This window comes from Lissotriton vulgaris, chromosome 1_1 (genome assembly GCF_964263255.1).
Source record: "Lissotriton vulgaris chromosome 1_1, aLisVul1.2, whole genome shotgun sequence".
Classification (NCBI taxonomy): domain Eukaryota; kingdom Metazoa; phylum Chordata; class Amphibia; order Caudata; family Salamandridae; genus Lissotriton; species Lissotriton vulgaris.
Window position 1 is genome coordinate 568,915,269 of NC_141685.1, and position 21,329 is coordinate 568,936,597.

The 21,329-nt window shown below is 43.2% G+C and overlaps 1 protein-coding gene across 1 annotated transcript in view; it reads right to left on the reverse strand.

The window, feature by feature from the left end:
* Nucleotides 1–21,329, reverse strand: part of LRRC8B (leucine rich repeat containing 8 VRAC subunit B) — a 213,901-nt gene that overhangs the window by 105,170 nt on the left and 87,402 nt on the right. Inside the window, exon 3 of the mRNA XM_086953964.1 lies at nucleotides 943–3,094. Within this exon, the coding sequence (XP_086810090.1) occupies nucleotides 943–3,069 (2,127 nt within the window). The 5' untranslated portion in view covers nucleotides 3,070–3,094. The remainder of the gene's footprint in view (nucleotides 1–942; nucleotides 3,095–21,329) is intronic.

Sequence of the window (21,329 nt, forward strand, 5' to 3'; positions counted from 1 at the left end):
AAAAAGTCAGAAAAGAGTGGAGCTGAGTTTCCAGGGTCCTTCCTGAAGGAGCCGGAAAGAACAACTGACCTAACTGTCACCCCCTGAGGCATGATGGGAAGCTGGGGGTCATGGGTGCCTTAAAGGCACAGTGTCAGTTTACTGCATGTTGATGCAGGTTAGCTTTTCAGTCTTTTTAGACTGTAGTTTTGCAATGCAGCCTGGGAGCTTCCTATGCTTTCAGTGTTTCATGAGAATTTCCACTGCTTTCTGAGCATTAAAACAGTTCTGAAGCAATACTGTTGTTGTCTCTCATGTTTATGATGCATGTTTGTTCATGGTTTATGGAAATTCTTTACAGCATAATTCAGCTCTGGTGTTTATTAGGCTGCAATTGCTTATTTTTATATATATATATATATATATATATATATATATATATATATATATATATTATATGTTTATATATATATGGATATATATGTGGGGCACATATAATATAATGTTTCCGGGGTCCCGCGCATGGGCGGGAATATTCTGATGCTTATGACTTTGATGAGGATCCCCTGGAAGAGAACTTTGCATAATGAAACGATTATGACTAATTATTCAAAGAAAACATAATTGTATGTTTTACGCCATTGCCAAGATAACATTTTAGTACCATAATAGTGATAGCATATTAGCCTGATCTGTAACCATTTAGACTAGGGAAGATACACAGTGTGAATTTTTTGTAGCTTTTTAAAATACATGTTGCCAAGGACAGTATTTAAAAGCAAGACAAACTAGCATGTCAAGTCAAACAATATTAATTGTCTAGAGATTTGCTGACTTATTAGCCCACTCAAAGTCAAGTAACATGGTAAATGGCACATTCCTTCCTCCACCAATGCATCATAGTCACTAAAAGCCTTTTAATTAAAAATGACAGTGCTTTAAAATCAAAGGGAATATACTTACATCATTGTTTGTGACTGAAAAATATTGCAGTGAGTTCAAAAACTGAATTTCCTCTGGAATGAAGGTGAGATTGTTATAGCTGAGATCCAAATGACGAAGCTTGGTACAAAGGAAAAGTTGCAAGGGCACACTTTCAATGTTGTTGTGATTTAAGTAGAGCTGTTCTAGATTTGCCAATATTCCTACTTGTACAGGTATATAGGCAATATTATTGTGCCACAGTTTCAAAGAAGTAAGCTTCTGTAGGTGCTGAAAGCTAATTATTTCTTCTACTGTTTTCAAGTTATTACCCTTAAGATCTAGTTCACGTAAATCAATTAGGCTGAAAATAGCATGTGGAATGCGCTCCAAGTCACAATTAATGAGTTCTAAGCATCTAAGGCTTGCCATCTTCTTGAGACTGGCAAGAACCATTAGTCTATTTCCTTCATTGTCGATTGATAATTTTTGTAGAGCTGGTAACATATCAGTGACCACCGGAGGAATACGTGAAAGGCTGCTCTTTAAATAAAGGGTTGTTAAATTTCTGAGCTCTTGAAGACCTTCAATATATACAGAAGTGTCGTTGTTCAGCAAAAGACATCCTGATAAGTATAGTTCCTTTAAGTTTTTTAGATGAAAAACCCAACCTGGAATCTTTTCCATTGTAATAAACTTCAAATGCATCACTTTTAAATTTTCTGCAAGAAAGCTGAGTGCTTGGAGGTCCACAGTGAGTGAAGAATGGTAAACGTGAAGTTCCGTAAGATTGATCAATTGACTTATGGTTGGGGTAAGTTTCGCATCAGGTATAAGCTCCAAGACCAGAACTTCTATCTCATTCAATTCAAATACATTGTCTGGAAGTCCGCTTAACATAAAAAGATGGAGCTGCACCTTGTCCTGGGATGTTTTTGTGAGTTTATTCTTTAGTTTCTCCACAGACCATTCATTGTTTAAATTAATCTGTTTTAGTTTATTTTCACTCACCTCAGACAAGAAAATTGAGAACCTTTTTGCGTAAAGAGGGTCATACTGATCTGCGAGGTGGAGAATAAAAGCAAAGTCATTCTTTACATCAGGGATATCACTATAATTGCTTTTCTCTCTCACAGCTTCAAATGAATATTGTTTTAGGGAACTTCTCAGCATCCACCATAAACCATAACAACTTGTGACTCCATAGAATATTACCAAAATAACATAAAAAGAAGCCAGTACTTGAAAAATGGCTGAAAGTGAATAAACACATTGGTATCGTTTATATCCAGTGAAAGCTTCAATATCTACCATGCAGTCAACTTCAAAAGTTATGCGAGTTAGAAAGTAGGAGACATAAATAATAATTATCAGCAATGTGATTACTTTGACAATAATTTGCTTCATATATAATCTATAAATAATATCTTTCTCTTCAACGTGTATTCGGAATCGCTTTACTTTTTCAAATAAAGCCTTGGCTTGCTCGCCTTCCCTTTTGCCTAAGACACTTGAATTTGCATCTTCTATCCCAGTTGATTCTACTGCAGGCTGCAATAATTGCCTTCCAGATTCTTGCTCTTCAGTTGCTGAAGCAGAAGATATAAAAAACCTGGAACTGCTACTGGGCAACCGCATTACACTTTGTTCAGCAACAGTCTCGGAAAGAGCTCTAGTTGTCCATGGTGAATCAAAACATTTATAAAGAATTGCTACAAAGTGTTCAAGTCTTGAACTTGTGCTAGGATAGTGAAACCAAAAATTACTACATACTGCAAAAATTAGAGTATGTAAAAACACAAGGTAAGGGAAGTATTTCACAAACCAATGAAGTTGCTTCTCATAACAGACAGCATCAATATAAGCATACTGCTGGCGGTGAAGATCATTGCGGATACCAGTTGTGGGAGTTATCATCCCTGCTGAATGTAATGATATACTTGTGTTGACACTTGCTACATCCAAAGGCATGACACACTGATCGTCCAATTCAGCCTTACAAGGTAGGCAGAGCATTCTGCTTTGTGTTAACTGGAGAGCCCCTGCCAAAACAGCAATCATGAGCATTACCAAAGTGATATAATACCAGAAGACATCCCACCATGGCTTTAGTATGTGATAAGATGCTGTAGTGTCTGCCAGGTATCGAAGTTCGGTTACTGTAATCATGTTCTTCCCTTGAGGGCAATGGAGCCTAGAACATGAAAGAAGACAATATTTATTACTGTCCTAGAAGTCAGAATGCAGTTTATCATATAGACATTTGTATTTCAGAGCAGATTCTATACATTCTGACCAAAACCATCTCTAACTTATTCACAACTATGTAGTCGTCCATGACTTTGAGATAAGCAGATTTGCCTGCCTTTCCGCATCGCCTTGCCGCCTTCGGGCAAAGTTTGCGCTTTACAAGACCTCTACTTATTCATTCATTCAGGGACAAGTTATTTTGGTGAAGCTGCCCAACTTACATCCCCTTTTTGACAAACTGGTTAACTTTTGACCAGCGTAATCTTTAGATGTGACCCATCTAAGACTCAACTGATACAAATTCATATTTAAGCAACTTAACAACTATTCAACTAAGACCAAACAATCTAAGTGTGTTTTCAATTCTTCCCTTTGTTGACAATTAAACCTAATATGGATAGCAGCGACTTAAATTCCTTCCATTATTAACGACATTTAAGACATTGGCAGTAATACTCTCTTCATGACTGCATAGCGCTATCCATTTCAAATGACTGAAAACAGTATGCTGGGCCAGACTCTAATTCAGCCCATATTTGTAGATGCTCTGCGATAACCCCCCAAAAAACGAAATGAAAAAATAAATAATTGACAGGCTCTCAGGAGATATTTTTATGCAGTGGAACTTAATATTCATTCTATTATCAACAACACTCCCTCAATACATTGGCAGTAACACTTTCTTGATGACTGCACAGCGCTATGCTGTTCAACTGTTTGTCCATTTTGTGCATATACCTATTTGTGGGATTTGGAGAGCACCCAAACAACAGCAAGCCATTATCAGTATAGTAAAAGTATGAGGCAATAGACTGGAAACCATTAAATCTTTGAGAATGATCTCAACAGGGGGCTTGTCAGAGGTCATAGAAGTGTATTGGTGTAGTGTAACAGGAGTTTTTACGTGTGTCCGAACTTCAATTGGTATGGCTCTGGTCATTGGAGAGCATGAAAAGTTTAGGAGACCATAGCTCTTCCCCCGTATCAATTTTATACAATTTTCAGGCTGACATCAGCTCAAGGGATGTTTACCTTGGGCCTCTGGTTTGCTGGTAGAGTAAACATTCAGTAGACAGAGTCTGGTTCTAAGTCTTTATGCGATCTGTTTTTCAGATATAGGAGATTGAAATCTGCTGGCTGTTTTGATTGGGAAACAGTGGAAGGATTTTACTGCAATAAGGATGCAGTCAGGGGGCGTGGCCAAGCCGCAGGCCGGGATGGTCGTGCGGCTCTGAAGCTCCTCTGGCCGCCTGGGCACATCTCCATCGTCCTGCTTTCCAGCACTGCCCAAAAACCTGCAACATGCTGCACTGAGAAATGCTGAGCTCCCTGATCCATCGGAAGCTCTGAGGCGCTTTTGAAACGACGCCTGCATGGGAAAGATGAGCCGAGTGCGCCGTCTGATCCGGCGAGCATAAGATGGTGGCTGCTACTGAATCTGCAATGACCTGGCGGTGAGGCAGCGGACGCGGTGTGTGTTGCGGGGTAGGGGTGAGCGTTTGTGGTGGGCGGGCGGGGGGCAAGTTGTGGCACTGACCGTAGATGCACCGGCAACCCCAGTGCAACACTAGCGGGAGGTCTGTCGACCTCTCGCGGATGTTTGCTGGGGCGGCCTCCGACGCGGCACGCTTAGTGGGGCATCGGCTCGCGGGGGCAGGGCTCGTGGGCGTGCTCTCCTGCCCGACCGGGCTGCAGTGTGCTCCTTGCGGTGGGTGTCGGCGGTGCTGCTCCTGCCATGATTTAGTCAGCGCCCGGCTCAGCTCTCTTGCCTTGTTTGCCCTTTCGGTCCCCAATTAACCCCCGGGGCGGCTCCAGTCACCGCCGCGAACCGCAGGCAGCATTTTTCTGCCATCAGTATCCTCGCACCTGCCTGGGACTTGTTTTCTCCACCGCATCTATTCTTGCCCAGCTGGCATTGATAGCCCTCATTTGCCTGCATTGGTCCAGGGATTGCATGGTGTGAGTCCTGCGGCCTGGGCCCCTCTGCCTGCTTTCAGCCCCGACTGGACATCATTCTGCCTCTTGCACCCTTCCGTGGTGTGGCGCAAGATCAGTGCCAGTGATCCCAGTGGCTAGCCCTTCAGTGCTATTTTACCTGTAGGTCCTGCTCTTTCCTACTGGCCCCCCTGGTCCTGTTGTGTTGTTCAGCCTGCGGCCTGAGCCCCTTTGCCTGCTTCCAGCGCCGGCTTGCTGTCATTCTGCCTCTTGCCCTCTCCCATGGCGTAAAGCAAGTCCAGTGCCATTGTGCATAGTGGTTGGCTCTTCAGTTCCATTTCATTTGCAGGTGCCACTCTCCCTCATCTGCTCCCCTGGTTCTGTTGTGTTGTCCAGCCTGCGGCATTGGCCTTAAAGACCCGAAACAGCGTCTACTTACATTTGACAAAGTATCAGACACAGTGCAGGGGCAATCCAGTGATATGGCGGAGGGGGGACAGAAAACTTCGGCTGCTGAGGACTCCTCCAACCAAATGTGCTCTCTCCTGCAAGAAATGCGCACTGGTTTTAAGGCGCTGGATGTGAGATTCGACTCCTTGGACAAACACATGGCGGATATGGGGGTCAAGATTCAAGCACACAATAGGCGCCTAGAAGTTGTAGAATCTCACCTCGGATCTCGAAGATGGCACCGCGCAGACGCTTAAAAGGCTAGACCTCGTGGAACGAACCCTAAAAGAAATCACCATAAAAAAGAGGACTTGGAATCGTGCAACCGCCGCAATAACGTGCACATTATTTGCGTGCCGGAATCCACTGCTACCGGCCACATGGACACCTTCGTGGAGACGGTCCTCATTGATCTCTTTGGCAGAGAAGTATTCACGGCTGGGTTTGTGGTGGAACATGCACATCGCTCTCTTGGACCTTGGCCAAATCCTGGTTGCCTGCCTAAACCTACCATAGCGCGAATTATGAACTTTAGGGACCGGGACACTGCGCTTAGACTGGCACGGCGAAACCACATGGCAGGGCTCCAAACTATCCCTGTTCCTGGATTTTACAATTATGGTGCAGGAGGCCAGAAGGAAATTTAGCGGGGTGAAGGCTGCATTAAGGAATCTCAGACTGAGGTATGGCATACTGTATCCAGCACAGCTTAGAGTTGACTTTGACGGCAAGTCCCGCATATTCAACAGTCCCTCTGAAGCACAGGAATTCTGCCAAAAGTACAAAGCTCATAACGCTTGCTCTAACAATAAACACAGTCTCTCACCACCACCGAGCGGCTCTAACGCTAGTATGAAGCTCTTTTCAGACACTGGACATGGTTGACTCCTTATGTGGGGTTTCTTTCCCTTTTTTCTTTAAGTCAGCTGTTGTTTCATTCATTGGGACTAACTTTCCTCTGCGTTTAGCTTATTGCCCTATGGCGACCGAGGCGTTGCCTCACCCCTCCCGGTGAACACTGTAGATATGTTTTTTGATATAGTTTTAAACCTTTTTCAGGAGTTGTATTTTTTGTAATTCTGTTCCACTTTGAACATTGTTCTTCTGCAGGATGGGGATTGCCTCTCGGTAAGGGATGGGAGGCTGGGTGGGGGGTGGTGGGAGGAGTTTGGTTCTTGCTCATTGTTAATGTACTATTTACTCAGTCTACTATGGTCAGGTGCGTTAGGCAGACTCGATTGTTGCACAACAGATTTGTAATATCAGCATTTACATGGCTAAGATAGGACAAAACTCTACCCCCTCAGAGTTGGCCGTTGTGACTTGGAACATTCGTGGCCTAATGACACACATAAGAAACGTCGGGTGCTCTATTATCTTTTTAGACACGGAATTGACATTGTCTTCCTCCAGGAGACCCACCTGGCCAAATCTGATCAAAATCGCTTTGCTTTGAGTTGGGGCACGCATACATACTTTGCCAACTACAGCAACTACACCAGGGGCACGGCCATCGTAATACACAAAAGGGTCCCCTTCTGCTTTTATTCTGAAGTCAGGGATGGTGAGGGCAGATACATGGCAGTGATGGGCACACTAATGGGCCATACCGTTGCACTAGTTTGCGGTTATGGCCCTAATATTGACTCCCCAGATTTTTACTACTCCCTGCTTTCCCTCCTCTTGCGTATCAGCCCATCTCTCCTCTTACTTGGGGGAGATTTTAATGTTACCCCTGATCCTGCTTTGGATAGTACCTCCAGCGTGCCAGACCCAAAATCTCGCGCACGCAAAGCCTTGGCCTCTTTAAAAGACCACTTCTCTTTAATAGACATTGGTCGCGCCCTTAGCCTTAAGCACACAGACTATACTCACTACACAAGCCCTCACAACAATTGGACACAAATAGATTACTGGCTGGCTTCCACTGGTATTTTCAATTGGTGCCATTCCGTTCGAACGCTCCCGCGCACATATTCTGACCACTCCCCGGCGGTATTGTCGTTGAAAATCCCCTGCCCTGAGGGCTTCAAGAGGCAATGGCGGTTTCCAAATCGTGCTTTAGAGGACGAAGTATTCCATAAGGACATTAGGGAGGCAATCGAAGAATATTTTGAAATCAATACTGGCTCTGTGGACTCTGCAGCAATGCTATGGGAGGGCTTCAAGGCATACTTAAGGGGAGTGTGTATATCCAAACATGCTGGGGTGCTGCGGGATCTGCGTAGAACCCTGGCAAAACTTGAACAGGAACTTACGACAGTAGACTCCAGAATACTCCAGATGCATATCCCCGACCTTGATAAGCAGCGACTATCATTACTTGCTGACTATAAGGACACGGCTGATGAAGAAATTTTATTTATGGGGAAATACCAAACTACCTTGCGATACGGGAAGGTGAGCGCCCGGGTAGAGTCTTGGCCCAGATGATTAGGCCTCTCTATCAAAACGTGTACGTAACTCAACTACGTACGGACTCCAATCACCTTCTCACGGATGCACTGGACATCCAGGGGGAGTTTTTGGCTCATTTTAGGAAATTATATACTTCCAGAGTGGGGAACGATAGAACAGGACAGGAAGCATATCTCTCTGAGGTAGCTTTTGTGTATTTGGAAAGGCACATGCAGGACTTCCTTGCGGAGCCTATCACCGAGACGGCCATAGATAAAGCCATTACAGCTCTCAATTCTTCTTCAGCCCCTGGCTTGGATGGCTTCACAGGAGCTTTCTACAAAGCCTTCAAAGATTTATTGATTCCACAACTCCTGGAAGTATATGCGGAAGCATTGGAGAGACAGTCCTTGCCCCCCACGCTGCGAGAGGCGGTTATCATTCTTCTCCCTAAACCTGGGAAAGACCCCCTTCTGTGCGGTTCTTATCGCCCGCTCTCTCTTTTAAATCTTGATTACAAAATATTGGCTAAAGCTCTCTCTATTAGACTTTCCCTATTGATGGAATCCATTATCTCGCCGGTGCAGTCTACCTTCGTCCCCCATCGCTCGACCGCTTTTAATTTACGTACTCTATTCAACACTCTTTACAGAATGAATCCTGAGTTACCAGCCGCCGCGGTCCTACTGGACACCGAAAAAGCGTTTGACTCTTTAGAATGGCCTTTCGTAATATCTGTTATGCAACGTATGGGGAAGCCAGCTGGTTTTGTAGCCACGACGGCGCTACTGTATAGTCGACCGACGGCCAGGCTGCGATTAAATGGAACATTGTCTACTTCTTTCACACTTTCTCATGGTACAAGACAGGGTTTCCCACTGTCACCATTGTTATTTATTCTGGCTATGGACCCATTAATGCGTCATTTTCAAGAAAAACACCTACATAGGAGACTTCAGTTCAATATGGGTCCGCTGTTGGTAACGCTATATGCGGACAACACAATCCTGTACGTTCGAGACCCACAAACTATTCTTGACCCTCTTCTCAGAGAAATTTTGCATTTTGGTACATATTCCGGCCTGGGTATCAACTGGGGTTTAAGTCAGTGATTTTTCCTCTCACGATAAGTACAGTTGAATGGGATTTAGAGTACCCATTGGAGTGGTGCTCTGACTTTGTCAAATAATTGGGCATTCATATACACTTGGACCCTGAACACATTATCAGACTAAACTATGGGCAAGCGATTTCGGCCCTGGAGACACAGATTGACAAATGGCTTTGTCTCCCGCTGTCTCTGGTGGGCAGCAAGGCTCTCATCAAAATGGTCGTCCTCCCAAAATTTTTGTATTCATTTCATAACATTCCAATTCCCCTGCCTAACCGCTTCCTCTTGACTCTTCGCTCGCATTTAATTCGATTAGAATGGGGCAACAAAGGTGCTAGGGTAGGCTGGCAAACCATGGCATTACTCTGTGAGAGAGGGGTATATGGTGTCCCAGATCTGCGGTTGTACTATCTGGCGCATCAATGTAGCTTCACTAAGACGTGGTACCTCCAAGACGCCAGAATCCCTTATTTACGCCCAGAGGCGGATCTGGTCACTGGATTCATTAGCATCGATCTTACCTACAGGCTTTTCTAGAGACCCTAGAGACATCCAGACGGCATCCACAACCTGTTGGGCATGGGAGAAATTGTGGTGCCTCACCCGCACCCCTGTTTTCTATTCCTCTGCACTCTCACTTCCGAATTCAAAATGGCTTCCTGTTACGGGCGAACCTCTTGTACAACGCACTTGTGCGAAATTTGGCATCGTTAAATTGGGAGACTTATATCCTGAAATTTGACCCTGCAGACTTGGCTAGATTCCCAGACACTACTTTCATGGACAATTTTATTTTGATGAGATGCTTTCTGGGTTCAAATTTATAACACTATAAGTAGCATGGTGCAGGTCCCGATGGCACCGTTGCCTGAAATTGCCCTACTAGGATATGTAGCACAGTTCCCTCCCAAAATTTGCAGGTTTGTCGCCATCACCCTGATGCTTGCTAAAAGGGAGATTGCCATTCACGGGGGGGGGGGACGTGCACCATTGGTGGAGGGATGGCTGAATAGCCTAGCTACATGCTCCTTGCAAAGTGAGTTGTACGCTGCCACTACCCCTCCATTGTCTAGACAAAAATACATATGGGTTCCATTTCGGGACTACTTGAGCAGTCAGCGCGTAGACTCTGCCACTCAGGTGGAAATAGGCATAGTCCCTACAGGGGTGGGGTAGATCACGTTGACATCTCAGTCACCCATCCTTAACACAGCACTTTTAAAGGTTTCCAGGTCCCCCAGGCAGGACAGGGATGATGAGTTTGGCGACATGGGTACATTCCTCAATACACTTAGTCGTGGTATTCAACCTGAGTAGGTGGTGGAGGTGAAATATGTAAATCTCTCTGGTCTTTGCTCCTTTAATTGTCCTGCTGTGATTGTATGTGACGCACTGCCCGCCTGCCTAGACTGTAACTTATGCTTTTCTTTGTAATTCAGCAACTGTTCATGCTGACTGGTAAATGTGCAATGATATATGGAAATGCTAAATAAATATATAAAAAAATAAATAAAAATAAAGGATGCAGTCAAAGAGCTTCAACCGAACACTTAGATGCATGCAAGACTTTGAGCCCTGTGGAGTTGTGAGGGCATATTTGCAGCAAGCTTCAGGTGCATGCTCTTGAAGTACGCCAGACAAGAAATTGTTAACATGTATGAGAGGAGTAGTGGACAAAGACACTGCAAAGTCTATACGTTAAAGAAGATGCACATTGCCACAGCATTTTATGGCATAGTTCTTGACAAGAAATATAGGGAAGGCTGAAATATGTGCAGGTATGGACTGTTGGAAAGTTATGTTATAAATTATTTTATAACGCGCTCTGTTACTAAGCTAGTATCCTGGCACGGGAAAGTAGAATATTACGTGGTATGGCTAGGTAACCTTACCATGTAATATTATCACAATACCCCTAAGATGGCCCTTGGATTCACACTAATAAATCTTTAGCTCAGTCCAGGTAGAGTGGCAAAGAGCATTGAGACTTTACTAGAGGAACATGTGTTAAGCATTTCAGAGTACTAACAAGGACTTGACATGACTCAAGAAAAATCAGACACCAATTTATAATAATAGTGAATTTGTATCTTAATTTAGACACCAAAATGAACGGAATAGCTTACATATAAACAAGTTATAGATGTATGATGCAATAGAAAATCAATGCAAAATAATACAGAGGAACGTTGCGGTTAATGGGAAAAAATACTAGTGACAAACGGTCACTTGTAGGGCGAGCTGCGTAGCATCCTTGCAGGGTAAAGGTGAATGCAGATCCTAGGACCAAACCACGACTGTCAGTTCAATTTTACCCGTCTCGTGGAGCCCAGGTGCCGAGTTGTCCATGGTGCTGAACAGGAGCAGTGTGAGAGCTCTTGTTACCGCTTTACACTTTGCTGTGGTTGTGCAGGATGCAAAAACACAAAGAGCAGGGTCGTTGCTGACATCGCTCTCAGGTATATTGAAATACCCCTTGATGCAGCGTCAAGTTAAGCGGTTGGTTGCATAACTGGCGACCAACAAGCCCTGGCAGGAAGCTCTACTGGGAGCTTCTGCGCCGTCTGGAGATCCAGGGAAGTGCAGTAGCGGCTTGAAACGTCGTGGAAGGTCAGACTACAGTTCCCACAATGCACTAGTCCATCTGGATTTGGATGAGCCCCCGGAGGGCCTGATGGCCAGTGATTCTTTGGTTCCTGAACATCGTAATATCTTCAGTTTGCATGGGTCCTAGTCCCACTTGTCCAAGGCAGTCTGAGTTTGCCTCTGGCTCTCCTAGTGGTCTGGGGAACCGACCTTTAGCCTGTGACAAACCTCGTTCATACAATTCCAAGGAGTATTGCCACAGGTTCAGAATATCCTTCTCTTTGTTTGTGCAAACTCCTGTTGTCAATGGCATGGGTCCCTTCTGTGTCCTCTTTGATGCAAGTTGGATCAGAACTGAGATTCTTGTGTTCGGGGATCCCTTAAATCCTAGATTTAGGGGAGTTAGGGGTGTGGGAGCTAATCCTTGCTGCTTATCCGCCCCTGAGATGACCACATCCGGGGATGTAGTTCCCCTTTACTACCGAGAAACCACAATTCTGCCACTTCTAAAGATGGCAGAAATCTAAATCTGGTGTACAGACTGGGCTGCTCACCCTGGAGGTATAGGTAGCCTTGTGGAGGGTGTACATCTCCTTGACTGACTAATTTCCCACCTGTCCGGGTGCAAATGTGCCTGGGGCAGAGGAGGGAAGTTTTCTACACTGGGAGTCAGCCCTGGTGCATATCAGAGGCTGTGTAGCAATTTGAACCTCACTCACTTGATGTGCCACTTCACTAGCCTGCTTGGGAGGAGGCAGGCTTTGACCTCCTTCTTGGACAAGCCTTTGTTCATGAATCCTGGGAGTGATCACACAGCCTAGAGGTCACAATCCTGCCTTGGGGGAAGCAGGCGTGGGAAACGCAGGCTTGCCAGCCAGAGCACAGAGAAGCTTGGGCAACCAGGTGAGCAAACTCTAAAGTACCCAACTGGGTGTATGTCAGCTCGCCCCTGACTCAAAATTCATGTGAGGAATGAGAAGTCATGTAGCTTGATACCAAACTCGACATGCTTAGGCGTTACCATAATGGAGCTGGCAATCCAGGGTGGCCTAGGTACATGATATTATCTAATGGACCGCCTATCACTTATAGTGTGCTTTAATGGAAAAGGGCACTATAGGGACATTTTAGCTTGCACTTACATGTCCAAGTTTAATAAAAGGCACCCTGCCTCCTGGGGTTTATGAGGCCTTCCTTAGGGGTGCCTGACATACACTGAAGGCAATGTATGGGCTCTGCCTCACATGGTGTGTGCAAAGTCGAAATAGAGCGGTTCACAATGTTCCTGCAGGCCTGCTGTCAGTAGTTTAGTGGGGTCACTCGGGGTGGCACAAACAATGCGGCAGGCCCTGTGTGCCCCCTTTACCACCCATGCCCTGAGCACCACTGGTATCTACTAGGGACTTATAAGGGGGGGTAAAGTCCTTGTCAATTAGGGATGCCAATTTACACATAACAGTTTTAGGTAGAGAGCACGGGCACTAGGGCCTGGTTAACAGGCTCCAGTGCACTGTCAGTGTTGAAAACTAGCATCTAGTAGTCAACAAGTTGTCCAGATGAATGATAGTTAAACAGGACACCACACCAACCTACTGGACAACCTAGGAAACCTGAGCCTCACCCGACATGTGGCAGGTTCCACTCATTTGACCGGTCACCTCCTGAACCCCATTTTTACCACCTTCAACAACATCTTGGTTGGCAAGCCTGTACCAATCACTTGGATTTCCCACACCTGATCATTTCCTTCCAGCATCAAAGAAGAACAACCACCTCCAGGCCAGCCTGCCAAAACTGATCAACATCCCATAGCAAGTCTGGACGATCATACTTACGGAATGCCAACCAGAACACAGTAACAACCTACCAGTTTTCATCACAAACTTCAAGAATTTGATACCGACTCTACTCAAGCTCAACAAAGCCACAAGATCCAGCCCATAAGCCAGTTGGTATACGGAGCAACTCAGGATGACAAAGTGCCACTGCAAACAACTGGATTGCGAGTAGAAACAACTAGAAATCCACTATTGGATGCTACCACAAGCAGATCAAAACTACCAAACACTCTGTGCTTGCAAGCCACATTGACACCAACAGCAGAAAAGAGGTCTTCGACATAGTGAAAGATTTCCCGCCCAAGCGGCCACATCCAACAACATCATTCCTTAAAGGACCTCTACAACAAGCTCTCACAGAACATCTGCTGAAAGATAACTACTATCTACTACAGTTTTACCCCCAAATGAATCAGACAGCCCTCGCAACATAACTTCTCATCTAGACCAAGGAACCACTCTTACCATATGACTCACCAGCTTCACAGACGAAACCGCTTCCAACATTAAGTCCATTCAGAACACAGAAGCCAGGATCACACTCAACTTCCAAGCAGCACACACAGCACCTCAGAGAGCTCAATTAGCTTCAGTACACAAACAAGCTAAGTTTAAACTCCTCACACACACCTTCAAAGTTCTACACAATATGGAACCCAGCCTACCTCTATACAAAAAGTTAATTTCACAGACCAACTAGACACCTCTTCTTGGATGGACTCCTCCTTGCACACATCATACGGATACAAAGAACCAGAATCTGCCTTGTATGAACTGCCTTTACACATCAGAGCAGCATCTTCAATTCTTAAATTCAGCAAGAAGATTTGATTAACCCACTCACTAGTCCTAGGCAGGCAAGAACTGCAACTGCAGTGCCAGGATACTCTCCCAGGTGATAGTGTGCTTTACAAATACTCATAACGTGTGCTAATCTGACTTACAGACCTCCGAGGTACTCATACACTACGCGTCTGCTTACAGAACTTCATTGGCTGCCCTTGGGGAAAAAAATAATCTTATGGTTGCTGTCTCACTTTTTAAACAATCTCAAGTGACAAACCTCGATTTCTAGCAAAAAGAATAAACAAGTACTGTCCTGCTCAGGAGCTGAGCTCCTCTTCATCTTATCTGCTGGCTGGTCCTAGATTCAAGAAGGCTGGTATCGGTGGCCGTAGTTCCTCATGGTTAGCCCCCTCCCTTTATTCCTATGGTCCCAAACTAACTATGTCTTCTTTAGGAAAGAGTTAAAGGGTGTGCTTTTCACACAAGCATATTTTTACCTTTAAGTGCACTTTTTGACGGGTTCACTGACACAACATCAATATAAAAATATTGACGTTAAAAATATTGAGTAAAAAATAAAGACAACAAAAATATCGACTCCTATACTTGAACAGGTAAGTAAAAAAATATTGACGAAAAAAATATTGATGTAAAAAATATAGATGTATAAAATATTAACTTTTAATAAAATATAACAAATAAACTGAATAAAAAAAGATAAACACACAAACATAATAATTTATACACATATATTTATTTTAAAACAATAGACTATTATTTTTAATGTATGCTAAAAGTTTAAAATAATTAAAAAATAAAAATATATTAATGATTTACAATGTAAAAACATAAAAATCTACAATAAATTAACAAAAAACGATTACAAATATTTAAACCTAATTTTCAAAATACAATCAATGCAACAGTAGGGAAAATGTTGGATAGCAAAAGGGTAAAAATAATTAGTCCCAATCCGGTGAGTGCAACAGTAGGGTAAGTGCTGTACAGCGGAGGAATAAAATTTACTACTCCCACTCCAGTGAGTACAACAGTAGGGTAAGTGTTGGATAGAGGAGGAATTAAATTTACTATTCCAACTCCAGTGAGTGCAAAAGTAAGGAAAGTGTTGGATAGCAGAGGTGTAAAAATTACCATTCCCATTCCACTGAGAGCAACAGTAGTGAAATAGTTAGATTGTGGAGGGGCAAAAATTACTATTCCCACTCCAAAGAGTGCAACAGTAAGGAAAGTGTTGGATAGCGTAGGGGTAAACATTACTATTCCCACTCCAAAAAGTGCAACAGTAGGGAAAGTGTTGGATAGCGGAGGGGTATAAAAATGTATTTCCACTACGGTGAGTGCAACAGTAGGGAAAGTGTTGGATAGCGGAGGAGTAAAAATTACTATTCCCACTCCAGCGAGTGCAACAGTAGGGAAAGTGTTGGATAGCGGAGGGGTAAAATTAACTATTCCCACCTCAGTGGGTGCAACAGTAGAAAAACTGTTGGACAGAGGAGGGGTAAAAATTACTATTCCAACTCCAGTGAGTGCAACAGTAGGGAAAGTGTTGGATAGCGGACGGGTAAAATTAACTAATCCTACTCCAGTGAGTGCAACAGTAGGGAAAGTGCTTGATAGCGGAGGGGTAAAAAATTACTATTCCCACGCCAGTGAGTGCAACAAGAGGGAAAGTGTTAGATAGAGGAGGGGTAAAAATTTATATTCCAACTCCAGTGAGTGCAACAGTAGGCAAAGTGTTGTATAGTGGAGGGGTAAAAATTACTATTCCCACTCCAGTGAGAGCAACAGTAGGAAAAGTACTAGATAGTGGAGAGGTAAAAATGACAAATCCCACTCCAAGGAGTGCAACAATAGGGAAAGTGTTAGATAGCGGAGAAACAAAGTTACTATTCACACTCAAACAGTGAAAAAGCATATATATATTCAAAACAAAAAATTTAAATATTTTTTTAAATAAAAAAAGTAAATAGATGAAAAGAAAACATATTATAATATTAATATCATATATATCAAAAACCTACAAATATTATACAAAATAAAATTATAAATACATTTAAAAAAATCATTCTTTTAAACTACAAAATATTAACAAACAAAATCAAACAATGCATACATGTATTTATTTTACTTCCTACCCTATAACACCACACCAAAAACAAAACACTTCAACATTTTAATTAAAATGTACTTCCATAATTAACATAAATAATAATCAATTACAAAATATTAATAAAAAAGCGAATACATGAATTGACTAAACACACTTTAACACCATAATATCCACAACATACACCTAAATTAACCAACAAAATAATAAAACACAATTAAAAGTTATATTAAAATTAAAAACTATTACTAATAATAAAGTAATTAAAATGTCTTTAATACCTACCCCTTACCCCTTTAAAAGTAAAAACAACACACAAAAATAAACAATTACCCAAAATAAATATCAAATAATTAACATTAAAATCTATATATTAATTTAACACAAATTACTTCCCCCCCTTTACTCCTATAAAACACCACAACACACACACATAATTAATTACACAATTGCCATAATAAAAATGTAATTAATTCAATAACTTTCAATTAACAAAAAATGTATAATAAAAATAAAGAAACTACTCAACACCCTATACCCCTATAAACCTCCAAAACACACACTAAAAATAACTACGCAATTACCATAATTATTTATCAATTAATTAAAATTAAAACCAATTAATAATCCATACATTACTTTCCACCCTTGACACCTATAAACACCACCACACACCTAAAATTAATTACAGAATTACCATAATTACTTACCAATTAATAAATTAAAATTAACAACCAATTAATAATTAATAATAAATTATATATACTAAACTATAAAATTTCAATTACCAAATATTAATACATAGAAAATATTCAATTACTTTAATATAATTAAATTACTTCCCATCCTATTCCCCTATAATCCCACAGCCAGCTACAGATCTTAAAATGCAAAATTCAAATACATTTGTTTTAGAGCTACTAAAAATACAACACATATATTAAAAATACAAACAATACTTATACAAAAAATACATATAAAATATATACTAAAATAAAAAATGATATTTTTAACAACTATATTTTTGCAAACAATGTTAAACACTTTGACATTTGTAAAGTCAATATTACTTACCTTAAGTCGATATTCTTGACCACGATATTCTTGCTGTCGATATTTCTGAACCACTATCTGGCATATGCATCACCGTAGGCCTTTGCGATTCCTAAATAGCGATTTTTAAAGAATCGCTATTTAGGAATCGCAAAAGCCTATGCATGTAGGAATCGCTATAAAAATAGCGATTCCTAAACATTCCTTAATTGCTACATGCAAATTGCTAGTCGCAATAAAAGGAATGCTGTCCCATTCATTCCTATGGGCCTATAGGCCCATAGGAATGAATTGGAGATTGCATGAGCAATTTGCGAATACCAGTAGGTACTTGCACATTGCTCATGCAATTTCAAGGGTGCAGGGGTGTTAAAATGACACCCTGTTGCACCCCTGGAATTGATCTCTGAACATATGTTGCACACACACTTGCCCTAAGGGCATGTGCGTGCGAAACATGAAACTTTAAAAAATGCACAAAACTGCATTTTTAAAAGTTTATGCAAATTACCATGAAATTCAACTTCATGGTAATTTGCCACTCCTATTAGCGAAATCGCGATTTTTTTAACTTTCATCCATTGCATTTAAGGAATCTCAATTTGGGATTCCTTAAATACAATTGCAATTTAAGGAATCGCAATTTAGAGATTCCTTAAATTGTGATTTTTGCATTTGGGATGATGCATCCCAAACACAAAAATACTGGTGGCAAAGGGGCAGATTCTGAGAATCTGCCCGTTTGCGACCGGTTTTTGGTTTGATGCATAGGCCTGTATATTTTCTACTCTATATTTGTGCAACTCGATATTTTTTATTCAATATTTTGTCTGCACAATCTTGTTTGGGATGCAGCTTGCAGTGCCAAGAAACCAGTGATGATTGGATGCTATTTAACGTAACATAAAGTAACGCAACGGAACATAACATAGAATGACATAACATGGATGAGGAGAACTGAACCAAAACTCTTCTCTCTGTTTCTCTCTTTTACACACTCTCAATGGCAGTAAAAAAACATGTGGTTCAATAACTAGTTTATTACCACAGATCAGCTCGATTGACATTGAAGAAACACTTTTTACTGCCTCACATATTGCATGTAACAACTGTTTTACACAGAGAAACAACTCTCCTAATAGCCACATGGTCTCTTCTAAGTGATTTCACCATACTGCACAAATATAACCGCTTGCATCTGGGTTTTGATTAAACACCTTTTGTTAACACTTGGAAATATACCATGGTATAAACCCTATGCAAATGTGTGGGAATAGCTATTTATCACCACTATTGAAGGAGGGGAATGGCACCTGGAATTGAATGGAATGGAATTGGATTTATAAAGCACGTGGCTACCCGTGGGCGTCCCAGCGCTGTGTGTATGGACGTGGCTAAGGAGAAGGAGTAAGCTAGGGAAAGAGGAAGGTTTTTAGGAGTTTGCGGAATTTAAGGAGGTTGGCTTCTTTGCGTATGTGGAGGGGAAGGGAGTTCCAGGGCGTTGTGGGAGAAGAGAGGTCCACCCGTTTGTGCCTTCTTTATTCTGGGAGTGTTCGCAAGGAAGAGATAATCTGATCTTAACACTCTATTGGCTTTGTAGGGAGTGTTCAGGCCTCTCAAGATAGGGGGGGCTTTGCCCTGGAGGATTTTGTGCAATATACATAGGGACTTGAATTTGATTCTTTCCCGGATTGGGAGCCAATGGAGGGATCTCAGGGCGGGTTTCGCTGAAAATCGTTTTTTTGTTCCTGTGAGCAGTCTAGCTGCCGAGTTCTGGATGAGTTGGTGTTTGTTTATGACAGTCTCTGGGGCACCTAGATATAGGGTGTTCCGGTAATCCAGGCTGGAAAGGATGAGACCCTGGATGAGAAGCTTTCTGGAGTGGGGTGGGAAAAGGGGGAGGATTTTCCGTGCGGTGCGAAGTAGGCCGAAGCACACACCAGGGGTTTTCTCGGCTTGGGTTTGAAAGGTGAGGTCCTGGTCGAGCCAGAAGCCAAGACTCTATTTCTTTTTTTGGAAGGGGAGCTGGTCCCATGCATGTCGGCCACATAGATTCGTGGATGGATGGCGATGATATCCTCCAGTGGGGACATGTATGCATTGAAAAGTGTAGGGCTCAAAGACGAGCCCTGCGGAACCCCACATTGGAGCGGGATTGTCCTGGAGCGCACACTGCCTTTGGAGACCTGAAAGGTTCTATTTTCTATGAATGACTTTAGCCATGCGAGGGCTGACCCCGTGACTCCCAGGCTACTGAATGAGGATACGGTGATCAACCGTATCAAAGGCTGCGCTTAGGTCCAGGAGGATCACAGCTGCTGATCCTACTGCGTCCAAGATCTGCCTTGCCTCTTCTATCACTGCTATCAGGGCAGTGTCTGTGCCTTGGCCGGGGCGCAAGCCTGTTTGAGAGCAGCGTAGAAGTTCCCCGGGTTCGAGGAAAGCGGATAGTTGTTGATTAACAAATTTTTCTGCGACCTTGCTAAATCCTGGCAATAAAGAGATGGGCCGGTAGTTGGTCATCTCCATGATGATGATGATGATGATTGAAGCCTTATATAGTGCAACTTAGCCCGTAGGCGTCAAGGCGCTGATGATGGAAAAGTCTGTGTGGAGGGGAGGAAGCGTGCCAACTAGCAATAGGATTCACTGAAGAGCCAAGTCTTCAGGGCCTTTCGGAAAAGGGGATAGGATGATTGAGCCTTGAGCTCCACTGGAAGGGAGTTCCAAATCCTTGGAACGAGGGAGGAGAAGGCCCTCACTCCCCACCTTGCTTTATTACTTCTGGGAATGACAAGGAGGTTTTTGTTCGCTGAGCAAAGGGCCCTGCCGGGGATGTGACGGGACACAAGAGAACAGATATCTTCTGCCCCAAGTCCATGCAGAACAAGGTGAGTGAGGCACAAGGCCTTAAATTCAATCCTTGCTTGCATGGGGAGCCAGTGCAAATCTTTCCTGATGGAGAAGCCTGATGACCGCCTCGGAGCGTCAACAACAAACCTTGCGGCCGCGTTTTGTATAATCTGGAGGCGCTGGACAAGTTGCTTGTTAATGCCAAGATGGAGTACATTACAGTAATCTAATCTTGAGGTTATGAGGGCCATCGTAACCTGTTTACGGGCTTCGGTCGACAGATAATGAGGGATTTTCTTTAAAATTCGCAAAACCCCACAGCAGGTTGAGGCAGTCCTGCTAACCTGTTAATCAAAGCGAAGCGAAGAGTCAAAGATTACACCCAGATTCCGTGCGGACTGAGAGGGCGTGGGACAAACACCTAGAGCAGAAGGCCACCAGTCAGCAGACCAGGTCTCCTGCTTGCCTCCAAAAATAAGCACCTCCATTTTTTCCCCGTTTAGCTTAAGGTAATTTCTCACCATCCAGTTCACAACTGCTTCCATGCAGGCTCTGAAATTATGGGCAGTGATGTCAGTGGTTTGCGAGATGGAGACCATGATCTGGGTGTCGTCAGCGTAAGATATGACTTCCAGACTGAAGGATCTGACCAACCTGGCCAAAGGGGCTACATAAAGATTAAAAAGTGTGGGGCTCAGCGACGAGCCCTGAGGAACCCCACACTGCACAGGCTTGGTAGGGAAAAGATAGTTGCCCAGCTAGACCCTTTGTTCGCTTTTGGCCAGAAAAGATGTTAAGAGGCTAAGCGCGGGTCCCTTCACTCCTATCTCCCCAAGGCGCATAGCCAAGATGGAAGGGGACAGGGTGTCATAAGTGGCTGTAAGGTCGAGCAAGACCAGCAAGGTAGTCTGGCCACTGTCGACCTTACCACGTATGTTGTTAGTGACAACTGTGAGGGCGGACTCGGTGCTGTGTGCCTTCCGAAAACCGTGTTGGTATGGGTCAAGAAGGCAGGTGTGTTCTAAGAAGGCGCTCAAATGGG